The 25,777-nt window shown below is 45.8% G+C and overlaps 1 protein-coding gene across 4 annotated transcripts in view; it reads left to right on the forward strand.

Annotated features, from left to right (window-relative positions):
- HYOU1 (hypoxia up-regulated 1) overlaps positions 1–25,777 on the forward strand; it is a 65,382-nt gene that overhangs the window by 26,900 nt on the left and 12,705 nt on the right. For all 4 annotated transcript variants that reach the window (XM_056542364.1, XM_056542366.1, XM_056542363.1 and 1 more), the window contains exons 8-20: positions 2,908–3,023; positions 5,170–5,356; positions 5,457–5,591; positions 5,675–5,757; positions 6,316–6,448; positions 6,530–6,714; positions 6,819–6,957; positions 13,091–13,151; positions 13,678–13,757; positions 14,657–14,800; positions 15,029–15,204; positions 17,211–17,298; positions 25,527–25,649. In XM_056542364.1, the coding sequence (XP_056398339.1) occupies positions 2,908–3,023; positions 5,170–5,356; positions 5,457–5,591; positions 5,675–5,757; positions 6,316–6,448; positions 6,530–6,714; positions 6,819–6,957; positions 13,091–13,151; positions 13,678–13,757; positions 14,657–14,800; positions 15,029–15,204; positions 17,211–17,298; positions 25,527–25,649 (1,650 nt within the window). The remainder of the gene's footprint in view (positions 1–2,907; positions 3,024–5,169; positions 5,357–5,456; positions 5,592–5,674; positions 5,758–6,315; positions 6,449–6,529; positions 6,715–6,818; positions 6,958–13,090; positions 13,152–13,677; positions 13,758–14,656; positions 14,801–15,028; positions 15,205–17,210; positions 17,299–25,526; positions 25,650–25,777) is intronic.

A 25,777-nucleotide genomic window follows, 5' to 3' on the forward strand; every position in this document is an offset into this window, starting at 1 on the left:
AAAAAAAAACGGAAAAACCCCTGGTCCTTAAGGGTTAAAAGAAAAAGGAAAAAAAACTGGTTCCAATGGGCACAGTTTTGATCACACCCAGTTGCTGAAAAATAACTGGAACAGCACAACACAAAGCTATGAGAAAAGAGGTTCCTGAATGGTTATTTTATAGATATGCAAGTATTTACAAAAAACAGACATGTTAGGACAGGCCACATGGTCTCTTTAAAGAGTTTTATGTAGATAGAGAGATGGAAAGATAGATAATTTTGCATATGTGCATCCCACTTGTTAAGGGACCAAAAGTAATGGGACAGAACAATCCTAAATCAAACTCTCTCTGTCTGCTCCATTGGGGGACACAGACCGTGGGTATGAGCTGATATTGCCCGAAACTCTTCAGAATTCATCCTGCTTCTTTTGTCAGCAGTCAAATCATCAATAAATACAAGAGAAGCAGTTCCATTGGCAGCCATACTTGTCCACCCCATGACACTACCACCACCATGCTTTACTGATGAGGTGTATGCTTAGGATCATGTTCCTTTCTTTCTCCATACTCTTCTCTTCCTATCACTCTGGTACAAGTTGATCTTGGTCCATAGGATGTTGTTCCAGAACTGTGAGGCTGGAACTCCACTGAGGTTTTATTTATTTATTTTGCAAAAAACGCCGTCAAAAACGCCAATTTTCCCACTCTGCGTTTTCAGTGGAAAAACGCTGCGTCCAGATGTTAGCTGTAAGTCAATGGTAAACTGCAACATGCCAGATTCACTTGGCGTTTTTCAGTTTGGCATTTTTTTAAAAATCTTTTTGGCATTTTTCAGCAATTTCTGGCTCAGAGGCTGGATTTTCAAAACTCCTGCAAAAACCTAGTTTGGCGTTTTTTGCCCTGAAATCGTGGTGTTTTTATCCCATAGAAGTCTATGGGAGAGCAAAAACGCCATGTTGGTTTTAAATTTTGCGTTTTTGCAGGTGTTTATTCTTTTTTGGACTTTAGCGATCCAAAAAAATGATGGAGATACCTTTCTTATTACAATTTCGTAGGGTACCATAAAAAATTAATAAAAGATACAGGAGTGATGGAAAAAATTGTGCCTAATGAAATGTATCTTTCTTTATTACGACATGTTTATAAATTTTTTTAAACAGGGATCAATTTATATGAGCGGGTAGAGCGCAAAAGATGTAGCCAACAATAATAAAAATGTAGTGTGTGCGTGTTTTTCACTTTTTTATTTATTTTTATACATTTTTTTAGGTGGTACTACTACTCCCAGCATGGAACACACTGTTCCATGATGGAAGTAGTAGTTACCTGTACTTATTGACAGATCGCCGAGGTTCGTTGCGATCCTCCGCCGCTCATTCATTCATCATTTCCTCAGAGCTGTGATTGGCCAGATGGTTGCAGCCAATCACAGCTCTGGGTGGGAAATATGAACGGCCAGTGATGTGAATAGAGCAGAGATGTGAGCACTGTATAGAGCCACATCACTGCTATATTATGAACGATCGCATCGGGTGTCAGACTGTCACCCGGGGCGATATGTCTACAGTACAGGTACTACTACTCCCATCATGGAACAGTCTTGTTCCATGCTGGGAGTAGTAGTACTACATAAAAAAATCATTAAAAAAAATTCCACAGAAAGGTAAAAACGCAGGGAAAAACTGTGGTGTTTTTTCTGGCATTTTTAAACAACAAAAATCGCAGGGCAAAAACCTCCAGTGGAATTCCAGCCTGAAGGCTTTTTTAGATGTCGTTTGGTAAACTGTAATCTGGCCTTCCTGTTTTTGAGGCTCATCAATGGTTTCCATCTTGTGGTGAACACTCTGGAGGAGATTTATCAAAATCTCTCCAGAGGAAAAGTTGTCCAGTTGCCCATAGCAACCAATCAGATTGCTTGTTTTATTTTTCACAGGCCTTTCTAAAAGTGAAAGAAGCGAGCTGATTGGTTGCTATAGGCAACTGGGCAAGTTTTCCTCGGACCAGGTTTTGATAAATCTCCCACTCTGTATTTACTTTGGTGAAATCTTCTCTTGTTTGTTGACTTTGACACACATACACCTACCTCCTGGAGAGTGTTCTTGCCAACTGTTGTGAAGGGGGTTTTCTTCACCAGGGAAAGAATTCTTCAGTCATCCCCCACAGTTGTTTTCCTTGGTCTTCCTGGTCTTTTCGTATTGCTGAGCCCACCGGTGCCTCCTTCTTTTTACAAATGTTCCAAGCAGTTGTTTTGGCTACGCCTAATGGTTTTTGTGCTCTCTCTGATGGGTTTGTTTTTGTTTTTTCATCCTAATGATGGCTTACTTCACTGATAGTAACAGGTCTTTGAATCTTATCTTGAGAGTTGACAGCAACAGATTCCAAATGCAAATGGCACACTTGAAATGAACTCTGGACCTTTTATCTGCTCATTGTAATTGGGATAATGAGGAAATAACACACACCTGGTCATGGAACAGCTGAGAAGCCATTTGTCCCATTACTTTTGGTCACTTAACAAGTGGGAGGCACATATGCAACCTGTTGTAATTCCTACATCGTTCACCTGATGTGGATATAAATACTCTAAAATTAAAGCTGACAGTCTGCAGTTAAAGCAAATCTTGTTTGTTTCATTTCAAATCCATTGTGGGTGGTGTATAGAGCCAAAAATGTTAGAATTGTGTCGCTGTCCTGATATTTATGGACCTGACTCTCAGTATGTGTGTGTGTATATATGTGTATGTATGTGTATATATATATATATATATATATATATAATATATATATATATATATATATATATATATATATATATATATATATATAAAAAATCAGGTGATTCGAAGTAAAGAGGAGTAACTTCATATTTTAAGTTGCTTGAAATGTTTAAAAAAAAGTTTGTTTTTTTTTTTTGGATGTTGCAGAATATTATGTTTTATGATATGGGATCAAGGAGTACAACATGCACTATCGTGACTTATCAGACAACGAAGACTAAAGAGTCAGGCATTCAGCCACAGCTTCAAATTCGAGGTGTTTGGTAAGGAATGAGCTGGTTTTTCACAAAAAAATGAAGGAGATAAGACACACGGGCCCTGATTTACTATTGTTAACCCGACCTGTTTTGTCAGGTTGTGCATCAGAATTTTAGCATTGTGGAGAATTCTCGGCAAAAAAATTAAAAAACCAACAAACTTTCCATTGTTTACTCAGACAATCCGAAAAAGGGGAGTGGCCATCTGGGAAAACGGCGTTGGCCACCAAAAAGGTTGCGTGTCCCCAACATTTACAAAAAATCCCAAAATGCTAATGTTTCCACAGAAAATGTGGTGAATGTGAGTTCTGGAAAACCTGACAAAACATAGGGAAAAGTGTAAAATGTAGGGAAACCTTAGTAAATACCGTGGGAAAATGCTTGTAGGGAATTGAAACCCACAAAGAAAACTCCACTCCACTCAGGCCCATAATGCATTAGATTTCTCTGGTAAATTGCAGATATTGTGGATTGTAAGGATGCTTATGCATTCACTTACTGTGAATTTACCAACCATATAAGGCTGCAACTAACTATTTTCATAATCGTTTAGTTGGCTGATTGTGATGGGGGGGAAGAGAATGTGACGGGGGGGGGGGGTGAAATGGGGGAGATTGGACATGAGAAATTTTTTTTTTTTTATATCGCATCGCATATCGAAATAGCAATTTTTAGGCCCAAAACATATCGTGCAGCCCTAGTGTCCACCCATAGAAATAGAAATTGGTTTTAATTCACTAATAAGGTGTATGCATGAGACCCAGTATATTAGATACCCCTAGAGAGTGTGGTGCAACAGTCAGTCTCCATCATCCCAGCTTACTATTTTGCAGAGCCACAATGCTCATGTTCCTGGTAACAGCCGCAGTAAGGACAGTGAAAAGGGACGGTTCCTTGACTTGTGTAGCCTTTCCTATGATGCAAAGCTTATATCCTGCTCCTCTGGCTTCCTTTTGGGGTCAGTACTGCAGTGGTACCCTGCTTCTGGTGCGCACTGTCACCCTGATCGCTCACACTAAACCCAATACACAGAGTTATAGTGTTGGTGACCAGGAGTGCGAAGAGGGGTCACTTACCAAATTCCATCCAGTGGCCCCTGTGATATTGCCCCACGAAAGTCCCGTTCTCAATTTGGTTACCTGCGCGCAGGAGGCGGGGCCCCGATTGCTGTCAGCCCCACTGCTTCTTTCTGCCTCCAGAAACAATCTGCCTCTATTAGTATATTTAAATTCTGCGCTTCGCTCTGAGGCAGGAGCGCAAGCGCAGTTAGCTTACAAACAGCTCATGTCCTAGTGATGTGAGTCGCATGTCACGTGAGCGCTGCGCTCCGAGGCCGAAGTGAATATGCTCTGGCACAGTAGCAGAGCGCTCTGGCAAGAAGAGCTCTCACATTACTAGGACATGAGAGCTGTTTGCAAACTAACTGCCTCAGAGCGCAGCGCAAAATTTGAATATACTAATAGAGGCAGATTGTTTCAGGAGTCAGTGCGCAGATAACTGAATTGAGAACGGGACGTTCGTTGGGCAGTATCACAGGAGCCACTGGATGGAATTTGGTTAGTGACCCCTCTTTGCACTCCTGATCACCCACGCTATAACCCTGTGTATTGGGTTTAGTGTGGGTAATCAGGGTGACAGTTTTCCTTTAAATCCTTGCAGCCCTACTACCATATGTAAACTGTATAAAAATTTTTTATAGGAAACATAGGTTCTTCAGATAACTTCTTCTGATATGTTTTATACTTCAGACCTTCCAATGTTTTTGTAACCTGTCTTTGGACCGTTTCTATGTGATCAGTGTCAAAAGCCAGACTGGATCGAAGACTGTCTACATGCTTTACTCCAAACTAGGCAAGAAGGAGATTTATGAAAGCATGTGCAAAAGAAAAGCTGGCCAGTTGCCCATGGCAACCACTTAGAGTGCGGCTTTCATCTTTCAATGGCCTTTTAAAAAATAATAGAAGAAATGTGGTTGCTATGGGCAACTGGTCAGCTTTTTTTCTCCACACAGATTTTGATAAATGTCCCTATTGGTGCTTTATTGTTTTCTTGCCATTTAAGCAATGTAGATTTTAAGTTCTAAAAAATCTCATGGACATATCCCATTTTTTTTTTTTTCTCTCAACTTAATTTGAAATTGTATACAAAATAGGTTTGACCGTTCTCTTGGTGGCTTTGAAATAGACCTGAGGCTTCGAGACCACTTGGCCAAGCTTTTTAATGAACAAAGGAAATCCAAAAAGGATGTTCGAGAGAATCCCAGGGCAATGGCTAAGTTACTAAAGGAGGCAAATCGTGTGAAGACCATCTTGAGTGCCAACAATGATCACATGGCACAGGTACAATGTTTTCAAACCTATTTGTCAGTTATGTAAAATGAAAAAACTGGAAGGCAATCATATATTGTATTTACACGTCCAATATTATCTTGGTATTCAGATTGAAGGACTTATGGATGATATTGACTTTAAAGCCAAAGTAACTCGACAGGAACTAGAAGATCTTTGTGTGGATCTCTTGGAAAGAGTTTCTTCTCCTGTGCAGAAAGCTTTGAGTAGTGCTGAGATGAACATGGTGAGAAGAACACACTTATCCTGACCCTCTGTATATTTGTTGTGTTGTATTTTAAAATGTTTTTGTTTTCTTTGCGTTAATAGGATGAAATTGATCAGGTCATTATAGTGGGAGGTAGCACTCGTATCCCTAAAGTTCAAGAGCTGCTCCTTAAGGCTGTGGGCAAGTGAGTATGGGGCAACAAGACTGCTGTTTCAGTGCCATAATAAAGAAGTTGTCTTATTAAGAGAGCCCCTTTATGAAAAAAAAAGTCGGCCAACTAATAGCTGTGGGTCCGATTTCTGAATCTTAAGCTGTTCAGCTGTGGTTGCAAGTCTTGGGAGAGGGTTGTTGGCAGAGAGTCCATTTAAAAGAACTTTGAACATACCATAGAGTCATAACTAAAGTTTTTTTATTTAGTGCCTGGATGTGCAGACTCCCACTGAGAAGCGCTCAGCTGAGAGTTTCTCTCCCAATCTTCCTGCTTGTTGCAGGAGACCCATAGGAGATAATTCTATGGAGCTTTTCTTATGCAACAAGCACCAAGATATAGAGAACAGTGCTTAGTGACTGGTGGGGGTCTCTGTCCCCAACCCGATCAAAACATTTGACGTGTCTGATGTGTTTTATTTTTTTTCTTCTGAGAAAATGACATTTAAGTGTATGAAAATATGGTTTTTAACAATATTTATTGTCTGTCTTATTCACTTTTTATTATTTAAAAAAATATATATATTTTTTACAGGGAGGAGCTGGGAAAGAACATAAATGCAGATGAAGCTGCTGCAATGGGAGCTGTCTATCAGGCAGCTGCTCTGAGTAAAGCATTTAAAGTGAAGCCATTTGTAGTCAGAGATGCTGCTGTTTTTCCAATACAGGTAAAGTTTATAATCTGGCATGTTGTAAGTGTCAGGTATAATTAGAAGTTCTTATGTTACATGGAATCTTGTATTCTTCAGGTGGAGTTTACTCGCGAAGTGGAGGAAGAAAATGTAAAAAGCTTAAAGCACAACAAGAGAATTCTCTTCCAGAGGCTGGCACCCTACCCACAGCGCAAAGTGATCACCTTTAATCGATACACTGATGACTTTGAATTCAATATTAACTATGGTGACCTGAGCTTCCTGGACACTGAAGATCTTAAGTGAGTCGTATCACTCAGTTCTACCTCACATGTCAATCTAAACAATACTTTTGCCATAGGGCTTATAGGTATGTCTTGTTAACATGTCATTTTTGTTACTTTAGAATCTTTGGATCACAGAACCTTACTACTGTTAAACTCAGTGGAGTTGGGGAGAGTTTTCTGAAAAAGGCTGACTATGAATCTAAAGGTATCAAGGCACACTTCAACATGGATGAAAGTGGAATACTCAGCCTTGACAGGGTAAGCTGTAATGTTGGCACACTTGTAACAGTTCATAAGGTTGAAAAATGACCAGAGTCCATCAAGTTCAACCTATATCCCTACTGAGTTGATCCAGAGGAAGGCAAAAAAAAAACTCATACTAGAGTTAAAAATTCCTTCCCGACTCCAAATATGACAGTCAGAATAAATCCCTGGATCAACGTTCTGTCCCTATAAATCTAGTATACATAACCAGCGATGTTGTTCTCCAAAAATGCATCAGGCCCCTTTTTTAACTTTTTACAGAGTTCACCATGACCACCTCCTCCGGGAGAGCATTCCACAGTCTCTCACTGCTCTTACAGTAAAGAACCCCCATCTGTGCTGGTGTAGAAACCTTCTTTCCTCCAGAGGTAGTGGATGCCCCCTTTGTATGAATACAGTCCTGGGTATAAATAGATCATGGGAGAGATCTCTGAATGGTCCCCTGATATACAGTATTTATACATAGTTATTAGGTCTCCCCTAAGCCTTCTTTTTTCTAAACTAAATAACCCTAGTTCTGATAATCTTTCCCTGTATTACCCTGGTTGCCCGTCTTTAAACCCTCTCCAGCGCCATTATATCTTTCTTGTACACTGGTGCCCAGTACTGTACACAGTATTCTATGTGTGGTCTGACTAGTGATTTGTACAGCGGTAGAATTATTTCCTTGTCGTGGGCATCCCCATGATTTTAGTTGCCTCGGCAATCCTTAATCCTCTTTATGTCGCTGTAATTTTTTTTTAGACAGTGACAATTTATGATTGGGCTGTCCAGTAAGAGTCCAAATAACATAGTAATATACCATGCCAATAAATAGTCCTGTGCTGAATGAACAGGAATTTACAAGAGTAGATGTTTGGTAGCGTCTGAAGAAGATTGTGCTTCTCCTTAAACAGGTTATGCAGCGAGAGGTTGGTGTTGTGTGTTGTTTTTTTAAATGTATGTATTTTTTTTATATGCCCATTCTGTCGGATATAAACCTCTACTCCCCTCCAGTTATCCTGTGGCGCCTCTGATATCACTTCTCCGGTGGCATTATTTTCCAGCTTTTGGGGGCACATATGTTGTGCTGTAACTCAGTGAATCACTGATCACAGCAGTGTCCCACCTTGGCTAATGATTGGCTAAGTGGCAGTGTGACAAATTAAGCTCAGCCCCAGTCTTCTTTCTGGAGCCCTGGTCCAATATTTTATATTGCTGCTAAGCCAATCGCTGTCAGCAATTTGCTGAGCTGCAGTGTGACTTATTGAGCCCCAGGAGCAGGAAAAGGAGAGGACTGGAGCATCAATACTGGAGGCACCCTAGGAGTGCTGGAGGGGAGTAGTTTTTTTTTATTTTTTTTTTTATCTGGCAGAATGGGCATATTTAAATAAAAACCCTTTTCTCAGTCGGCTCCAGTGGGAAACACAGACTGTGGGTATATCTTGCTGACACTAGGCATACAAAAAGAGTTGGGCCTCTCCTGGCAGGATATACCAGCCCCCCCCCTACTTGTTCTGAGATAATCAGTCTTGGCTTAGTGTCATTAAGAGGCAGACCACAGGTCTGGAGTTCTCAAGACCTGGTCTTTTTTTTTTTTTTTTTTTCTAGCTAGGACCTGCAGTTAGGGTTTTCTCTCTTTTCTTTTCTGGTTTTCAGGTGGGGGTTCAGGAGCATGGCGCTACCTGTTCCCCCATATGCGGCTAAGGGGCACAGAGCATAGAGGATGCACTGTTAACCCCTTCCCACTGTCTCAGCCTGATATGATGCAGGTGACCATAGCTGGCTGAAAACCTCTTAGGTGAGTGTGGCTGAATGTAGGGTGAGTATATTCCTCAATTACCCCCCCCCCCCCCCCTCACTCATTCTCTGTCTTTCAGGGCATTTGGGGACATTTTTCTTTATTTCTGGGGCTGGGGATAGTGATTCACTATCAGCACTGTCGGGGGGTCGCGGGGGAACCCCACCCCTTTCCTCTCCCCGACACTGCTTACTTCTGGCAGCAGCCTGTACTTCTTTTTTTCAGCGTGCAACCGCAGTCCCTGTCAGCAGGAATGTGATAGCGCGGCTGGCCGCACTTTACTTTCGCGAGCAGTGCGCAAGATGGGGTAAAAACTCATCTGCGGTGAACTCTGTAAAATAGTTCAAAAAGGGTCTGGATGCATTTTTGGAGAATAATAACATCTCTGGTTATGTATACTAGATTTATAGGGACAGAACCTTGATTTATTCTGCCATATTTGGAGTCTGGAAGGAATTTTTACCTCCTAGTATGAGGGTTTTTCGCCTTCCTCTGGATCAACTCAGTAGGGACTTGTTAGGGTTATAGGTTGAACTTGATGGACTCTGGTCTTTATTCAACCTTATGAACTATGTTACTCCTCCCCCGTCTCCTCCAATGGGGTCCATCCTGGTGTGGAGGTCACTTCCTGGGTCTGGGCAGCTCACATTTCCCCCCCTCCATCCTCTGCAGACCATCTGTCTTCAGATGTCTGCCTCTTCAGCTCCGGTCTCAGGACAGTTCAGCCTGCTTCTCAGCTCCAGCTGCGGGACATAGGACCTGGGTGCTCCATCTTATTTGCAGTCTCCCTGTTAACTAGCTCCTTTGTCCGACCCCAGGCCCGAACCTTCTTCCAGACAGGCGGCCACTGCCATAGTCACCTACTACTCTTGTGTGGGCTGCAAGACCAAAATGCCTGGTGGTTCCACTAAATCCACCTACCCTACTTGCTTCCCAGGAGGCCCCCCCGGAACGCACGTTATAGGCCTCCCCCCCCCCCCCCCCCAGAGTGGGTTTTCTCCCTCTCCCAGTCGACTTCTGATCTGGCTCTTCCCCCAGGGAGTCCTGCTCAGTTTCTCCGGACCCCCACTTTCAGCTCTCACAATCGCCCAAAAGTGCTTTCTTCAGGCTCTTCTCCTGAGCCACGTAATCGGGATAGCCATTCTTCCTATAGATCTCAATCCTCTTCCCCAGCTCACCAGCAGTGCTCCCGCTCTAGGGTCCGCTCCTCTGGTGATCCTCCCAGGTCTCCAACTCGCCGTTCCAGGTCAAATGCCTCAGTCTAAGGCGACCTCCGCACCCTCCCACTCTCCAGGGGAATTAGCAGATGGCTGGTCAGACGCCACCTTGGATCAAGAGGAGCACTCTGCTGTGTCTGATATGGTGGACAGTTTGGGGTCAGCCATCAGGGACACGTTTAACCTAGAGGACCCAAGAACTTTGGATACTGACCCAGAAGTTTTTTTTTTCGCCACTTTCAGCTCTCATGCTGAATTTGACTTCTTGCTAGACGCTGCTTGGAAGCATCCGGATAGACTTTTTCAGGGGACCAAGAAGATACAAGCTCAGTTTCCCTTCCCTCAGGATCTGGTTTCCAAGTGGTCAACGCTGCCGGCAGTTGATCCTCTGGTTTTGCGTCTGTCCAAGTCGACTACTCTGCCTCTGGCGGATCTAGCGTCCTTTATAAGGATCCGGTGGGCAAGAAGATAGAGAACTTTGCAAAGTTTGCCTTTGAAGCGGCAGGTTTGTCCTTGTTACCTACCTTCGCTTCAGCCTGGGTATCCAAGGCCATTTCGGTTTGCGCCAAGGCATCCTGTCTGGCACTCCTCTGATGGATTTTTTTTTTTCTTTTTTGGGAAACTGCTGGATGAGATCATATCCTAAAGCTACTGGAGGTAAAAGCTCTCTGCTGCGGCAGAACAAACCCTGCCGTTCCGACCCCCGTCGGAAGACTGCTTCTTTAAGTCCCTTTCAGTCCTTTTGCATCGGGTCGTCTTTCCAAGCAGGTGCCCACCCAAGCACTGAAAGCCCCCTTATGTCAAAGCACATCCTTCCTGGAGGCAAGACAACTGTACTGGCGGTTTCTCAGCCAAGTCTGCTAACCGTAAGCCTTCCTCTTCCTGAAGGGATGCCCCCACCTGTCACCTCTTCTCTGGTGCGAGGACGTCTGTCTCTTTTCTGGAACATTTGGCTAGAACAGGTTCAGGATTCCTGGGTTCGGGATGTCATATCCGATGGTTACCGGAAAGAGTTTGCTTCTTTTCTCCGGGACCAGTTTTTCCGATCCGGTCTTCCTCGTTCTCCTTTGGCGGCTGCCTTTCTCTATCGGCTCCATTGGGGGACACAGACCATGGGTGTATGCTGCTGTCACTAGGAGGCTTGACACTATGGCAACAAGAAAAGTCGGCTCCTCCCAGCAGGGTATACCCGCCCACAGGCACCTGAGGTAATAATTTTTAGCTTAGTGTCTTAAGGAGGTGGACATGGTCTGGAGTTCTCCCCAGACCAGGTCTCATATTTATTTTCCTAGGATTAGGAGACGTTAGTTTTTTTTATTCCTTTTTCTTTCCTGTTTTCAGGTGGGGACTCAGGAACTGTGGCTCACTGTTTCCCCATTGCGATTGAGGGGGCACAGACATCGCGTTTATGTACTGTTAACCCCCTCTCGCCGACGGTCAGCGCCTGGGGTTGTACCTCATGGGTCTGGGTCCCCCACCTCCCTACTCGCCTCGCTCACACATGGTAGCCCGTCATAATGCAGGTGACAAAAGCTAGCTGAAGACTTCATTGGGAAGACTTCATGAGGTAAGTTCTTCTGACTAAGGTGAGTATTTCGCCTTTTTTTTTCTTTTTCTTTTTCTTTTCTTTAGGGAGGACTTTCAACATCTGGAGACCCCCAGTTTTTGGCCCACTTTTCTATATGGGGATTGTTGGGGCTGGCCAGGAGGGATTTCCCTCCTTTCCTTTATTGGGGGTTCTTTATTATATCTGGGGCTGAGCAGGCACATGTATGTTTCAGTTTATCGTGTGTGTGTGTGCGTGGTGTTTCACAGTATTACTGCGGCTGCAAGAGGCAGCCGCGACGCATATCTATCTTTACGGGCGCTCGGCGCCCGTTCTTACTTTCGTTTTGGCAGCGTAGCTGCTGACAGTATCTCGCCCACTCCCTCCCTTCACCTGCCGGCGCATATGCGTTCGCCATTAGGGACTGGGCTGTATATTACTTCTGCGGCCCGGTGCGCGTTGGCTCCGCCCACCCAGGGCCGCCGAAGCTGGCATAAGGGCGCAAACTGCACCCCAATCAGTGCTGTGCGTGCGCATAGGGGGTTATTGCAGGGCCAATCACAGAGCCCTCTTCATCAGCCGTAGTTCTCAATGGGCAAAAATGCTACTCTCAGCAGCTGCCTTAGGGACAGAATTGGGAGATGTGGTCCATGCCCAGAACTGTTCCTCTCTCCCTACAGATAACTAGCCCTTAGTTACTTATTACACTTGTAAAGCTTTAACTCAAAAATTTCTGGTTCTACTGAACCCTCTTGTTCTGCCGGCACCACTGCTCCACCAGACCCCCCTGCTATTTCTACCCCTGATGGTCTTCCAGACCCGGTCAGTTCGGCCGCCCCTCCAGCCTGGGTTTCCTCCCTCTTCCATTCTATATCCGACTTGGCTCAGGCCTCTCGTTCTGTGGTGATTGCCTTGGAGAGGTCCTCCCTACACTGGCCCACCCTGGGTATTTTTCCCACCGTGGGGACTGCTCTGGTACGTCCCACGGTCTCTGAACCCCCCCCCCCCCCCCCCCCCAAATTGAGCTGACCGAGAAAAGTACTTTTTTTTTATTTATTTATTTATTTTTTTATGCTTATCGTAGGATCCATTTGGGAACACAGCACCCACCCTTCTGTTTTTTGGTTACTATGGCTTTGGTTTTCTGTCCGAGGGGTAGTGTTTAAATTATTTGTCTGGTTCCCTCAGACGCCTGCTGGTTTCTTTGTCGGTCCTCTCCTACTGCTTTGGGACTAAACTGATTAGCTCAGTCAGTAGGCGGGGTATATCCTGCCAGGAGGGGCCGACCTTCTTTTTGTATGCCTAGTGTCAGCAAGATATAACAACGGTCTCTGTGTCCCCCAGAGGATTTTACGGTAAGCATAAAAAATCGACTTTTGACAATCTCATGGATGTCAGTTTAGCAGAATTTCACTATATATTTTCCTATATTTTTGAGTGTTTGCATTAATAATGGTAAGTTTAAAGATGTTCCACAGTAGAATACCCTTTTAAATACTAGACCTATTTACCTAATTCTAAAAAAAAAAATTTTTTGTGGTGTTTTTTTTTGCTTTTTTTGTTTTAATGCCCATGTTTGTTTAGGTGGAAGCTGTTTTTGAGACTGTAGTAGAAGAGAAGCCTGAGCAAGAATCAACATTGACAAGTAAGTGGAGCTTTGCCTGCATGGACTAAACTGTATGAAAATATATTTCTTTGATGGTGACCACTCTTCTTTTTGTTCCTTTGTCATAGTCCATAAGGGATTAGTCTGTCCCCACTGTTATCCAGCTAATTTTATAGAAGCAAACAGGCATGCTGAACATAGTCTAATGTGGTTAGTTGGCTAATTCTGGCAATTTCAGTAATTTTAAGAGAAATTAGATGAACTCTTGACACTGGCGCCTCTGCCTTTTTTTTAAGTTGACTAGGAGAATGCCCTGAAGACTGCGAGTGTGAAAGTTTAATGTTATGTTCCCACTAGACTGGAGACCCAGTGGGAAACTGAAAATAACAACGGGAGGATAATGATAAACCTACTGTATCAATAGGAGCACTTGATGTTTTTGATAAATTTTTTTTCTTTTCCTCAAGACTACATAAAGTACCTAAATTGTGTCTGTAGGTCAAAAACCTTTGTATCATTATATAATACTGTATAGTTAAGTAATTTATTGCTTTGCCCTCTACAGAGCTGGGAAATACTATTTCAAGTTTATTTGGAGGAGGTTCAACCACAGAGAGTAAGGAGAATGCCACAGACACTGTCCAGGTCAGACAAACGTCACATTCATATGTACTTTACTTCCAAAGCTAAGCTATTGTGTGTGTGTGTGTGTGTGTGTGTGTTCTTACACTCCATTTTATCCCAAAGCTGTATTGAGGTCCGGGCTCTTCTCAGGTAAATCAAGATATATATATATATATATATATATATTGCATCAGAGGCCAGTCTTGTGTAAAATCCTAGCCCTGTCAGCCGTGCTGGATTTATTAAAGGGGTATTCCAGGCCAAAACTTTTTTTTATATATCAACTGGCTCCGGAAAGTTAAACTGATTTGTAAATTACCTCTATTAAAAAAAAATCTTATTCCTTCCAATAGTTATTAGCTTCTGAAGTTGAGTTGTTGTTTTCTGTCTAACTGCTCTCTGATGACTCACGTCCCGGGAGCTGTCCAGCTCCCATCATGCACAGCTCCCGGGACGTGACATCATCATTGAGCAGTTAGACAGAAAACTTCAGAAGCTAATAACTATTAGAAGGATTAAGATTTTTTAATAGAAGTAATTTACAAATCTGTTTAACTTTCCGGAGCCAGTTGATTATATAATTTTTTTTTTGCCTGGAATACCCCTTTAAGTGGTGCATGCCTTTCAATAAATCAGACGATTCGGTGGCTGTCCATGTATCGGGCACAAATCCTGGAAAGCTCTGGGCTGGAGTCCACAATAATATTTAAATGGCACAAAAGATGTGGTACATGCGGTGGGGTGCAGTAGCTCCACATTCTTTGCTGGAGTGCACAGCACACTTGTTTGCAAGTGGCAGGTTTGGCATAAAGGGGGGGGGGTGCAATTTTTTTAAATATTTTTTATTTTATTTTTACATGAATTTGCTGCATCTTCCTCAGATCCTAAACCCTTCAGTGTTATTTTTTAAATATTTACAGGAAGAAGAGGAGGTGCCTACTGAGGCCACAAAAGAGGATGACCGGGAGTCAACAACACAAACTAGTGAGCAAAAGGATTCAGACGCTAAAGCAGAGGACAAAAAAGCAGAAGAGCAAAAAGAGGGTGAAAAGGTAGAGGACAAGGTAACTCACAAAATTCAAAGTACTGTTCCCAACACTGATGTTTAAGGCTTATCCACAAGATATGCCACCGCTTCATTAATTCCCTGAATAAGAAGGTGGGTGCAGAATCTGTGGATATGCCATATATGTTCATGTTGATAACCTCTTGATACTGTTTTACTGAGGTGTTTCCAGAACTATCAACTGCTGGACTACTGTTAAAATCTATGCTTTTTTTGACTCCTCTAGGATACTAAGGATAAAGAAGAAACAGCGAAAGGAGAGTCCGCAAAGACACCAGAAGAGGAGCCTATAAAACCACCTCCTCCCAAGAAGCAGAAACTTGTTGATGAAATAGGAGCAGATCAGACAATTAATGATATACCAGATCTTGCAGAAGAACAAGTGAAGAAATGTGTTAAAAAGTGAGTATGGGTGAAATAAGAGGTGAAGACTAGCCCTATCTAGTCATGCCTATATACACCCCTGTTTTTCTGTTGTCAGGTCTGATCAGTGGTGTTCAGGGTAAACCATAGGAGTCATCTTCATGATTGCGGTTTCTGGAACATGGTTTTTGTTGCTGATTCATTAAATTAAAGGGGTTATCCAGGAAAAAAAAATGTTTTATATATCCACTGGCTCCAGAAAGTTAAACAGATTTGTAAATTACTTCAATAAAAAAATCTTAATCCTTTCAGTACTTATCAGCTTCTGAAGTTAAGGTTGTTCTTTTCTGTCTAAATCCTCTCTGACACCTGTCTCGGGAAACGCCCAGTTTAGAAGCAAATCCCCATAGCAAACCTCTTCTAAACTTGGCGTTTCCCGAGACACGTGTCATCAGAGAGGATTTAGATAGAAAAAAACAACCTTAAAGGCGCAAGGCTTTTAAATCTGTTCCCGTACCCTGAGAGCTGACAAGGACGGGGAACAGAGCCGCGCTCGGCATTCTTGTGACACCGCTAGTTGGCACAGGGACCCCGCTAGTGGTGATGGTAGCGCTCGTGGGAGGCATTCTTGTGACACCGTTAGTGGGCACAGGGACCCCGCTAGCGGTCGCACTCGCGGGGGGCACGTTTGACACCGCCCAGCACTAGTGGCCCCTACTGTGTGCTCTCAGCCAATCAGGGCTGAGCGCATAATAACATTATGAATATTTATAAGATAGGAGGAGAGGGGCCGGCACGACGAGCGGCAGGGGGAGTGAAGCAATCCCCCGGCGCATTATGGCCATTTGTGACGTAGCGTCGACCAAGATGGCGGCTCCATAGAGAATAATAGGTCGACGCTACGCGTCAACCAGGAGATGACTTCCGGTGGCGGCATAGCGGAGAAACGGGACCAGCCAGGTAATTGATCCCATTTAGAAACTTGTATAACTTGTGATATTATTACATTTGGGCCCTAATTTGCTAAAGCTGCAGTTGTCCTTTAACTTCAGAAGCTCATAAGTACTGAAAGGATAAAGATTTTTTAATAGAAGTAATTTACAAATCTGTTTAACTTTCTGGCGCCAGTTGATATATATAAAAACTTTTTTCCTGGAATACCCCTTCAAGACAGTTTATTTTATTTTATTTTTTATTTTTTTTTTGTCTCGTCTGCATGGAGGTTTTATCTCCCTTCCCAATGTTTAGTCAAATAGGCTGGAACTTAATTTCCAAAAGAGCAGTGAACACTGGGTTCAGGGGAGTCTTAGCTTGATTCATGACCCCTTAGCCTCATATTCACATATTCACACCCCTGTCTTGAAATTAACACCCACCTGACAATGCTTTTATTTTATTAATTTTTTTATATATATTTTTTTCTGATCCCGGTTTCTCTTTATTTGGGTTCTCTGCTTTGTACAATCCCTCCTTGTTAGAAATATGCCTTGGCAATGAGTTAAGGACACAAGTGTCCCCTGCTAGAACCCTCAGCAATTAGCTAAAACTTGTGGGGAAACCTGTACCAGTAACTGTTTCCCTGCAGCAGTACCACAAGGAAAATGACTCCAGTGCTTAGTCAAATCAATGAGTTTTGAAAGAGATGCAAAACCCAAAAAGCAGCTATGTGTAAGTTTTACCCAGAGTGCAAGATTTTTCTTCGTTGGAATCTTTGTTAATAAGGGTTTTTGCAAGCCAGTTGCAATGTTTTCTTGAGCAACTGTAGGACTAACTGCTGTGCACAGGGAGGTGAGCTGATTTTTGCTGTTTTATTTATTTTTATTTATATATTTTTTCCCCCCCATGTATTAACTCCTAATGGGGAGAATATCCTAATGGGAGTATGAAAATATTATTTTTTTCTAAACTGGATAAATGTCCCTGATTTGTCCTGATTTGACTACTACATATGCTTCTAGATTAACACTTGGGATGCAGTGTACTCTTCTTGAATTTGTAAAAAAAAAAATGAATATTAAGAGTAATTTCTTCCCTTGCCTTTTTAGGTTGCAGGAGCTCACTGAACGAGACCTAGAGAAACACGAGAGAGAAAAAGCTGCAAATAGTTTAGAAGCATTTATATTTGAGACACAGGTACTATACATAATGATAGGTTTGATAAGAGGGAGGTTTAAAAAGTACCTGTCACTAAACTAACTTTTTGTTCCTTATGTAATTATAAGACACTTTGCTGTTAAAATTCACAACCTTTATGTTTTTATTGTGATTGAAAAAAAAGGCCACTAGGTGGCTCTGTTCTATTCCCTGCTGAAAATCAAACAGTTAGTTTGGTCTCCTCCCGGCCTGGCAGGAGACCAAACTTGGGGAAGTGCGGACAGGGCATGGTGAGGCACAGCTCTCGCCAGCTTCAGTCATGTCGTGCCTGCTGGGGAATGCCCACTTACTTACGCAGGGGTGATTTTATCAAAACCTGTCCAGTGGTAAAGTTGCGCATAGCAACCAATCAGCTCGCTTCTTTAATTTTTTAACAAGGCCTCTGCAAAATGAAAGAAGCAATCTGGTTGCTATGGGCAACTTTTCCTTTGCACAGATTTTGATAAATCTCCCCCATAATATGAGAATATGAGAGAAGGGTATGGTATGATACAGAGCTTCTTAACCCCTTAACAACCAAGGACGTATATTTCTTGGTCGGAAACCATTGGGGGACACAGACCGTGGGTATATGCTCTTGCCGCTAGGAGGCGCTGACACTAGGCAAACCAAAAAAAAAAGTCTGCTCCTCCCGGCAGGCTATACCCCGCCTATTGGCCCTGAGCTTACCTGTTTAAGCTTAGTGTCCTAGGAGGCAAGACACAGGTCTGGATTTCTCCAGACCTGGTCTTCTATTTTTTCTTATTTTATAATTAGGGACTGTTTTAGTTTCTTTCATTCATTTTATTTTGTCACTATTTTCAGGTGGGGGTTCAGGAGCATGGCGCTACCTGTTCCCCCCCCCCCATATGCGGCTAAGGGGCACGGGTCATAATATACAAATGCACCGTTAACCCCTTCCTGCCAACGGCCAGCACCTGGGGTAGCACCGTTGGGTCCAGGTCCCCCTGCTCGTCCTGGTCTGTAGCAGCATGACGCGATGCAGGCATCCATAAGTCAGGGCGCCGGGTCAGCGTTTCCCTCTCCTTCCCCGCCCCTGCCAGCGCGTGTATTTTTACTAGTGCAGTCGGCGTCTCCCTGCATGCGGTCCGACCGGTCGCTGCAGGGATTGCACGGCTGTTAGTTTCGTTTTTGAGCCGTGCACGGCGGCTCCCTCAGCCGGCGCCTCTCCTTGCATGCGGTCTCTTCAGCCGCAGCTGGGATCGCGCGGCTGTCACTTTAATTTTGAGCCGCGCACGGCGGCTCTCTCTGCCGCCGTCCTCCCTGCATGTGATGTGCTTGACCGCTGCAGGGATCGCACGGCTACCTTTTTCCTCCGGCTGAGTCGGGGACATGGCGGTCGTGGTGCCGGAGCTTTGGCCGCGTGTGCCGAGTCTCCACCCACCGCCAGCTTCTCCAATGGGGGCTTAGGCTAATCCGTGACCCCTAGGTGCTGGTGTGCGCGCTCAGGGGTTACTGTTCAGCCAATAGGCTGCTTCTGGGAGACGGCCTGCCTTGCTAGTGGCTGGCTCCTACCCCCCCCCCCCACCCTGCTCTCTCTCTTTCTCTTTTCCTCTCGGAGGATAAGGGGGCTGCCATCTGCTTCCAGTTCTGGGACACAGACAGGGTGAGATTGTTCTATTTTTTTTTTTTTTTTTTCCTCAGCACTCAGCTGTCACTAGTTTCCAGCTATGTCCGACCCCAGACCCGACCCACTGCCCAGACAGGAGACGGCTCTGGTCACCTACTATGCTTGTGTGGGTTGTAAGACCAACAAATTTCCAGTGGGTTCTACTGAATCTTCCTGCTCCGCCTGCTCTTCCAAACTGTCTTTGCCATCCGTTTCTGGAGCCCCGGAGGCTTCAGCAGAGTACGTGGGAACCGCCCCCCCTCCAGAGTGGGTTTTTTCCCCTTCCCGGTCGATATCTGATTTGGCTAAGGTCTCTAAGTCGGTGGTTTTGGCCTTGGAGAGGTCATCCCTGCAAGGCTCTAGGGGCTCACGCTCTGTTTCCCCGGAACCGCTTTTTCCCGCGCTTCTAAGTGCGCTAAGGTAGTTCCCTCCGGCTCCTCACGGGAGCAGGTCCAGGGCGGCCCCTCATTTCGTAGGTCTCTCTCCCTCCCCGGCCCTGGGGCGTAACTCAGCTTCTAGGAGTCGTTCTCCGGGTCGGCATTCTAGGTCTCCGTCCTCTCATCCTAGGTCTCCTTCACCCCCGGCGAGGGCTGCCTCCATTGACTCCTCAGGGGAGGCGGTAGAAGAAGGTTCAGATTCCGCCTCGGATCATGAGGATTACTCTACAAAGCCCGATGTGGTGGACAGTTTAGTGTCAGCCATAAGGGACACCTTTCATCTGGAGGACCCCAGTGCTTCGGATCCTAATCCAGAAGTCTCCTGTCGCCGATCTCGGCATGCTCCCAAGGCGTTTAGCTCTCATGCAGAGTTTGACACTGTGCTGGACGCACTCAAGAAGGTGCAAACACGTTTTCCCTTCCCTCAGGACCTAGTCACTAAGTGGATGGTTCCGCCTAAGGTTGTTCCACCGGTTTCCCGCCTGTCCAAGTCCACTACGCTGCCCCTTGCGGATGCAGCATCCCTTAAGGATCCGGCGGACAAGAAAATGGAAAATTTAGCGAAGTCCGCATTTGAGGCCGTTGGGGCCTCATTTCTCCCCACCTTTGCCTCCACTTGGGTGGCAAAAGCTTTGTCAGTTTGGGCTTCCCAGCTCCGCCAGGGGGACCTTGCTGGAACTTCCAGGGAAGAACTGGCAGAAGCAGCTCTCTCAAGCAGGCGATTTCCTTTGTTCAGCCACTTTGGAATCCGCTCGCTGTTCGGCATTTGCCTCGGCCAACTTGGTTGCAATTCGTCGCGCCATGTGGTTGTGTGGGATGCCGACGCTGCGTCGAAGAGGTCTCTGACGGAGCTACCCTTCTCGGGTTCCCGCCTCTTCGGAAAACGTTTGGATGAGATTATTTCTGAGGCTACGGGAGGTAAGAGTTCTCTGTTTCCACAGAACAGGGCTCGGCGCTCGGAGCCCCGCCGGAAGTTGACTTCCTTTCGGTCAGCGGTTCCGAGTCGCTCCTCCAAACAGGCGCAGCCCCCCCCTCGCAGAGCACCCTCTTTTAGGGCACGTCCATCATGGAAGTCGGGCAACCGATCTGGAGGTTTCACTGCCAAATCGGGTACCTGTAAGCCTTCCTTTTCCTGAAGGGGCGCCCCCACCCGCGTCAGGTGGGAGGGCGGCTGTCTCTTTTTCAGGACATCTGGCTGTCTCAGGTCCAGGATGCCTGGGTGCGAGACGTTATTTCAGGAGGCTACCGCATAGAATTATCTTCTCTCCCAAGACACTGTTTCTTTCGATCCCACCCTCCTCAGTCCCCTCCCTTGGTGGCTTTTCAGTTGGCTCTGCGTTCTCTCCTCTCCCAGGGGGTGATTGTGCCGGTTCCTCCGGGGGAACGCGGGTGAGGGTTCTATTCCAAAAAGGAAGGCTCCGTCCGTCCCATCCTGGACCTCAAGTTGCTCAATCGCCATCTACGCCTCCGTCATTTTCGGATGGAGTCCCTCTGGTCTGTGGTGGCCTCCATGGACCAGGGCGAGTTTCTTTCCTCAGTGGATATCCGAGACGCCTATCTCCACATTCCGATCTTCCCGGCGCATCAGCGTTTCCTTCGTTTCGCAGTGCCGGAGGGTCATTTTCAGTTTGTGGCGCTCCCGTTTGGTCTGGCCACGGCTCCCAGGGTCTTTACCAAGGTCATGGCGGCGGTCATTGCCATCCTTCACAGCCGGGGGATCTCCGTCCTTCCCTACCTGGACGACCTCTTAATCAAGGACCCCTCTCGGTCCGAGAGTTTGGAGAGCCTACAGATCACACTTCACACCCTGTCCGCTTTCGGCTTGGTCATCAACTGGGAGAAGTCACATCTGCTCCCCTCCCAGTCCCTTATTTTTCTGGGGCTCCTTTTCGACACCGCAGTAGCCCGGGTTCGTCTTCCCTTGGACAAAAGGCGCTCTCTGCAGGTGGGGGTCCGTCGCCTGAGGCGCCCCACCCTGGTCCCGATTCGCTTCTGCATGGAGGTCCTGGGCCGTATGGTGGCTGCCATAGAAGCAGTCCCCTTCGCCCAGTTTCATTATCATTCCCTCCAACTGGCCATTCTGGGCAGGTGGGACAAGTCCCCTTTGTCCCTGGATCGCAAGATTCTCCTGCCCCTGGCAATACGTCAGTCCCTTCTCTGGTGGCTCCACTCTCTCCTTCTTATTCTGGGGAAGTCTTTTCTTCCCCTCCAGTGGCAGATCGTCACCACCGACGCGAGCCTCATGGGTTGGGGAGGGGTTTTTCGGGACATGGCGGTCCAGGGTCACTGGTCCCCCGGGCAATCCCGTCTCCCCATCAATATTCTGGAGCTTCGGGCAATCTTCCTTTGCCTCCTCCATTGGGAATGTCTCCTTCTGGGTCGATTTCAGTCGGTTCGGTTTCAGTCGGACAATGCAACAGCCGTTGCATATATCACCGTCAGGGCAGCACCCGGAGTCGCTCGGCGATGGAGGAGGTCTCCAAGATTCTCCTCTGGGCCGAGGCTCGGGTCCCTGCTCAGTCAGCAATCCACATCCCGGGCGTGGACAATTGGGAAGCGGACTTTCTCAGCCATTCCTCGGCGGATCCGGGGGAGTGGTCTCTCCACCCGGAGGTGTTTTCTAAGATTTGCGATCGTTGGGGGATCCCAGATGTGGATCTCTTTGCATCTCTCCTCAACAGGAAGGTTCCCCTCTTTGTAGCAAAATCGAGGGATCCCCTGGCCCTAGCGACAGATGCTCTGGTCATCCTGTTGATGTCCTTTTAGACTCCCTTATTTGTTTCCGCCTCTTCCCCTCCTGCCCAGGGTTCTGAGGAAACTCAAGTTGGAGGGAGTCTCCGCCATTCTAGTGGCCCCAGACTGGCCCAGACGCGCGTGGTACGCAGACGTGGGCCGACGACGTGCCGCTGCGCCTACCTCTTCGTCCCGATCTTCTTTCAAGGTCCCCTTTGCCACCCCAATTTACTGTCTCTGCATTTGATGGCGTGGCGGTTGAAACCGCGGTTTGAAGGCCCGCGGGTTTTCTGAGGGGGTTATCCGTACTATGCTTCGGGCACGCAAACCTTCCTCGGCCAGGATCTACCACCACACTTGGAAAGCTTATTTTCGGTGGTGCGAGGCTCAAGACTTCTCTCCGGTTATTTTTTTTTCCCTTCCACGTCTTATTGCCTTTCTTCAGGCGGGGCTGGATCAACATTTGACCCTACGTTCTCTTAAGGGTCAGGTGTCTGCTCTCTCTATCCTTTTCCAATGGCAGTTGGCCTCTAATTCCCATGTCTGCACCTTTTTGCAGGGTGTGGCCCGCATGGCCCCTCCTTTTCGGTCTCCCACGCCTCCGTGGAATCTCAATCTGGTGCTTGGAGGCTTAAGGGAGGCTCCTTTCGAGCCCCTTAGGGATGCCTCCCTTCGTATCCTCTCGTGGAAGGTCTCCTTTCTCATTGCTATCCCTTCTATCCGGAGGGTCTCGGAACTGGCGTCACTTTCCTGCCGTTCCCCCCCCCCCCCCCCCCTTTTGGTGCTTCATCAGGATAAGGTGGTTTTCCGTCCACCTCCCTCCTTCCTGCCCAAGGTAGTTTCCTCCTTTCATGTAAACGAGGAGATCGTTCTAACTTCCTTTTGCCCCTCTCCTTCCAATGGCAAGAAGCGTTCTCTTCACCCCCTTGATGTGGTCCGGGCAGTCCGGATTTATTTGTCGTCACCTCTTCTTTTCGTCAAGGGGACTCCTTCTTCGGGATTCCTGAGGGTAGTCGTAAGGGTCTTCCGGCCTCCAAGGTGACCATTGCTCGGTGGATTCGCTCGGCCATTTCGGAATCGTACCGTCGCAAGGCAAAAGTGCCACCCTTTCGGGTGACAGTGCATTCCACGCGTTCTGTTGGGGCTTCTTGGGCTCTCCGTAATAGGACTTCAGCCCTGCAAGTCTGTACGGCGGCCACCTGGTCGTCCTTGCATACATTCTCAAAGTTTTATCAAGTGCATACTTTTGCATCGGCTGATGCTAGTTTGGGCCGCAAGGTGTTGCAGGCGGCAGTAGCATCCTCCTCTGCTTGATTTGGGTTAAGTGTTTTTTCTCCCCACCCCGGGGACTGCTTTGGTACGTCCCACGGTCTGTGTCCCCCAATGGTTTCCGACCGAGGAAAAGTAGATTTATTTTTTTTTTGATATGCTTACCGTAAAATCTTTCTCGGAGGATCCATTGGGGGACACAGTGCCCACCCACAGTTTGGGTAGAGTTTTTAGTTTGTTCTGTCCGAGAGGTGATTCAGATTTTTATTTTTTTTTTTTCTTTCCTCTGGTTCTCTCTGACTTTTTGCTGGTGTTTGCTCCTTTTATGTCGGTTGCCTCCTATTGCTTTGAGACTAAACTGATAAGCTCAGGGCCAGTAGGCGGGGTAGAGCCTGCCGGGAGGAGCCTAGTGTCAGCGCATCCTAGCGGCAAGAGCATATACCCAAGGTCTGTGTCCCCCAATGGACCCTGCGAGAGAGATTTTACGGTAAGCATAAAAAATCTACTTTTGCGTCCTTGGCTGGCTCCCGCGATATAACGCGGGGTAGTGCAGTGACCCTGTGTCATATCGGGTCAGTCCTGGCATGTAACTCATGCCGGAACCTGAGGCTAATAGCGCGGCAGCGATTGCCACGTCTAAAACGAAAGTAAAAGCTTCCCGGCTGCTCAGTGGGTCTGATCGGGACCACTGCAGTGAAAATGCCGTGTCCCGATCAGCTAGGACGTGAGCGGAGGTCCCCTTACCTTCCTCCGGCCTCTCCGTTCGGCGATTGATTGCTCCAAGCCAGAGATGCAGGCTTGAGCAATCAACCACCGATAACACTGATCAATGCAAAGCTATGGCTTTGCAGTGATCAGTGTATAAAATCAGTGTGTGCAGTGCTATAGTCCCCTATGGGAGCTATAACACTGCAAAAAAAGTGTGTAAAAAAAAAAAAAAAAAAAAAAAAAAGTTTATAAATGTGATTTAACCCTTTCCCTAATAAAAGTCCAAATCACCCCCCTTTTCACTTTTTAAAAACAAACATAAAAATAAATATAAACATATGTGGACTGTGAAAGACGGAGCGCTCGGCAAAGCTACAGGGAACCCAATAGTGATGCACTGGACACCTAATCCGTATATTCTCTAGCAGGGTGCTCAATCCAGAATTCAGTGTAGGATATATGAAGAAAAGAACAAAGATGGCACTCACCACATCAGAGCTAATGGTAATGCTTTATTTCGGTGAGTCTACAGCATAGGGAGGTGGCACGCCAGGAGCGTGATGATAGCTATTTTGTGCACCAGGTGCACTTCTTCACACCACTCCCCCACTGTCAGTGCCGGCACTGACAACAGTGGGGGAGTGGTCTGAAGAAGTGCTCCTGGTGCACGAAATAGCTATCTATCATCACGCTCCTGGCGTTCCTCCTCCCTATGCTGTAGTCTGCCGGTCACCGAAATAAAGCATTACCGTTACCTCTGATATGGTGAGTGCCATCTTGGTTCTTTTCTTCATATAAACATATGTGGTATCGCCGCGTGCGTAAATGTCCGAACTATAAAAAATATTAGATCAATTAAACCGCATGCTCAATGGTGTACAAGCAAAAAAAAGTCCAAAATAACGTATTTATGGTCACTTTTTAGATCATGAAAAAATTTATAAAAAGCCATCAATAAGTCCGATCAATACAAAAATGGTACCAGATCACGGCGCAAAAAAATTAGCCCTCATACCGCCCCATACACGGTAAAATAAAAAAGTTATAGGGGTCAAAAGATGACCATTTTAAACGTATACATTTTCCTACATGTAGTTATGATTTTTTCCAGAAGTACGACAAAATCAAACCTATATAAGTTGGGTATCATTTTAATCTTATGGACCTACAGAATAAAGATAAGGTGTCATTTTTACCGAAAATTATACTGCGTAGAAACTGAAGCCCCCAAAAGTTACAAAATGGCGTGTTTTTTTTTATTTTTTATTTATTTTTTTTCTTCAATTTCGTCACACAATGATTTTATTTATTTTTTTCGCCGTAGATTTTTGGGTAAAATGACTGTCACTGCAAAATAGTAAAATATGGTTTGATGACAGGTACTCATACTAGCAGTGAGTGTACGTTTGTTGCTGAGCTACCCATTATACGCAGTCCATGTACTTCTTTAGGACAAACTACAACAGGATGAGTTCCGTAAAGTGTCTACAGGAGAACAGAGAGCAGAGATCTCAAGCAAGCTTAGCCAAGCCTCAACCTGGCTAGAAGATGAGGGATATACAGCAACCACTAAGGTACTCAATTAGAATTAGAATTAAGTGTTTTCTGAGCTCCAGCCGACAGCACCATACTAATGTTATCAATCTTAAACATCTGACATTTCATTGCTTTTATTATGACATAAATGCAGATTAAATGATCA

Source organism: Hyla sarda, chromosome 10 (genome assembly GCF_029499605.1).
Source record: "Hyla sarda isolate aHylSar1 chromosome 10, aHylSar1.hap1, whole genome shotgun sequence".
Classification (NCBI taxonomy): domain Eukaryota; kingdom Metazoa; phylum Chordata; class Amphibia; order Anura; family Hylidae; genus Hyla; species Hyla sarda.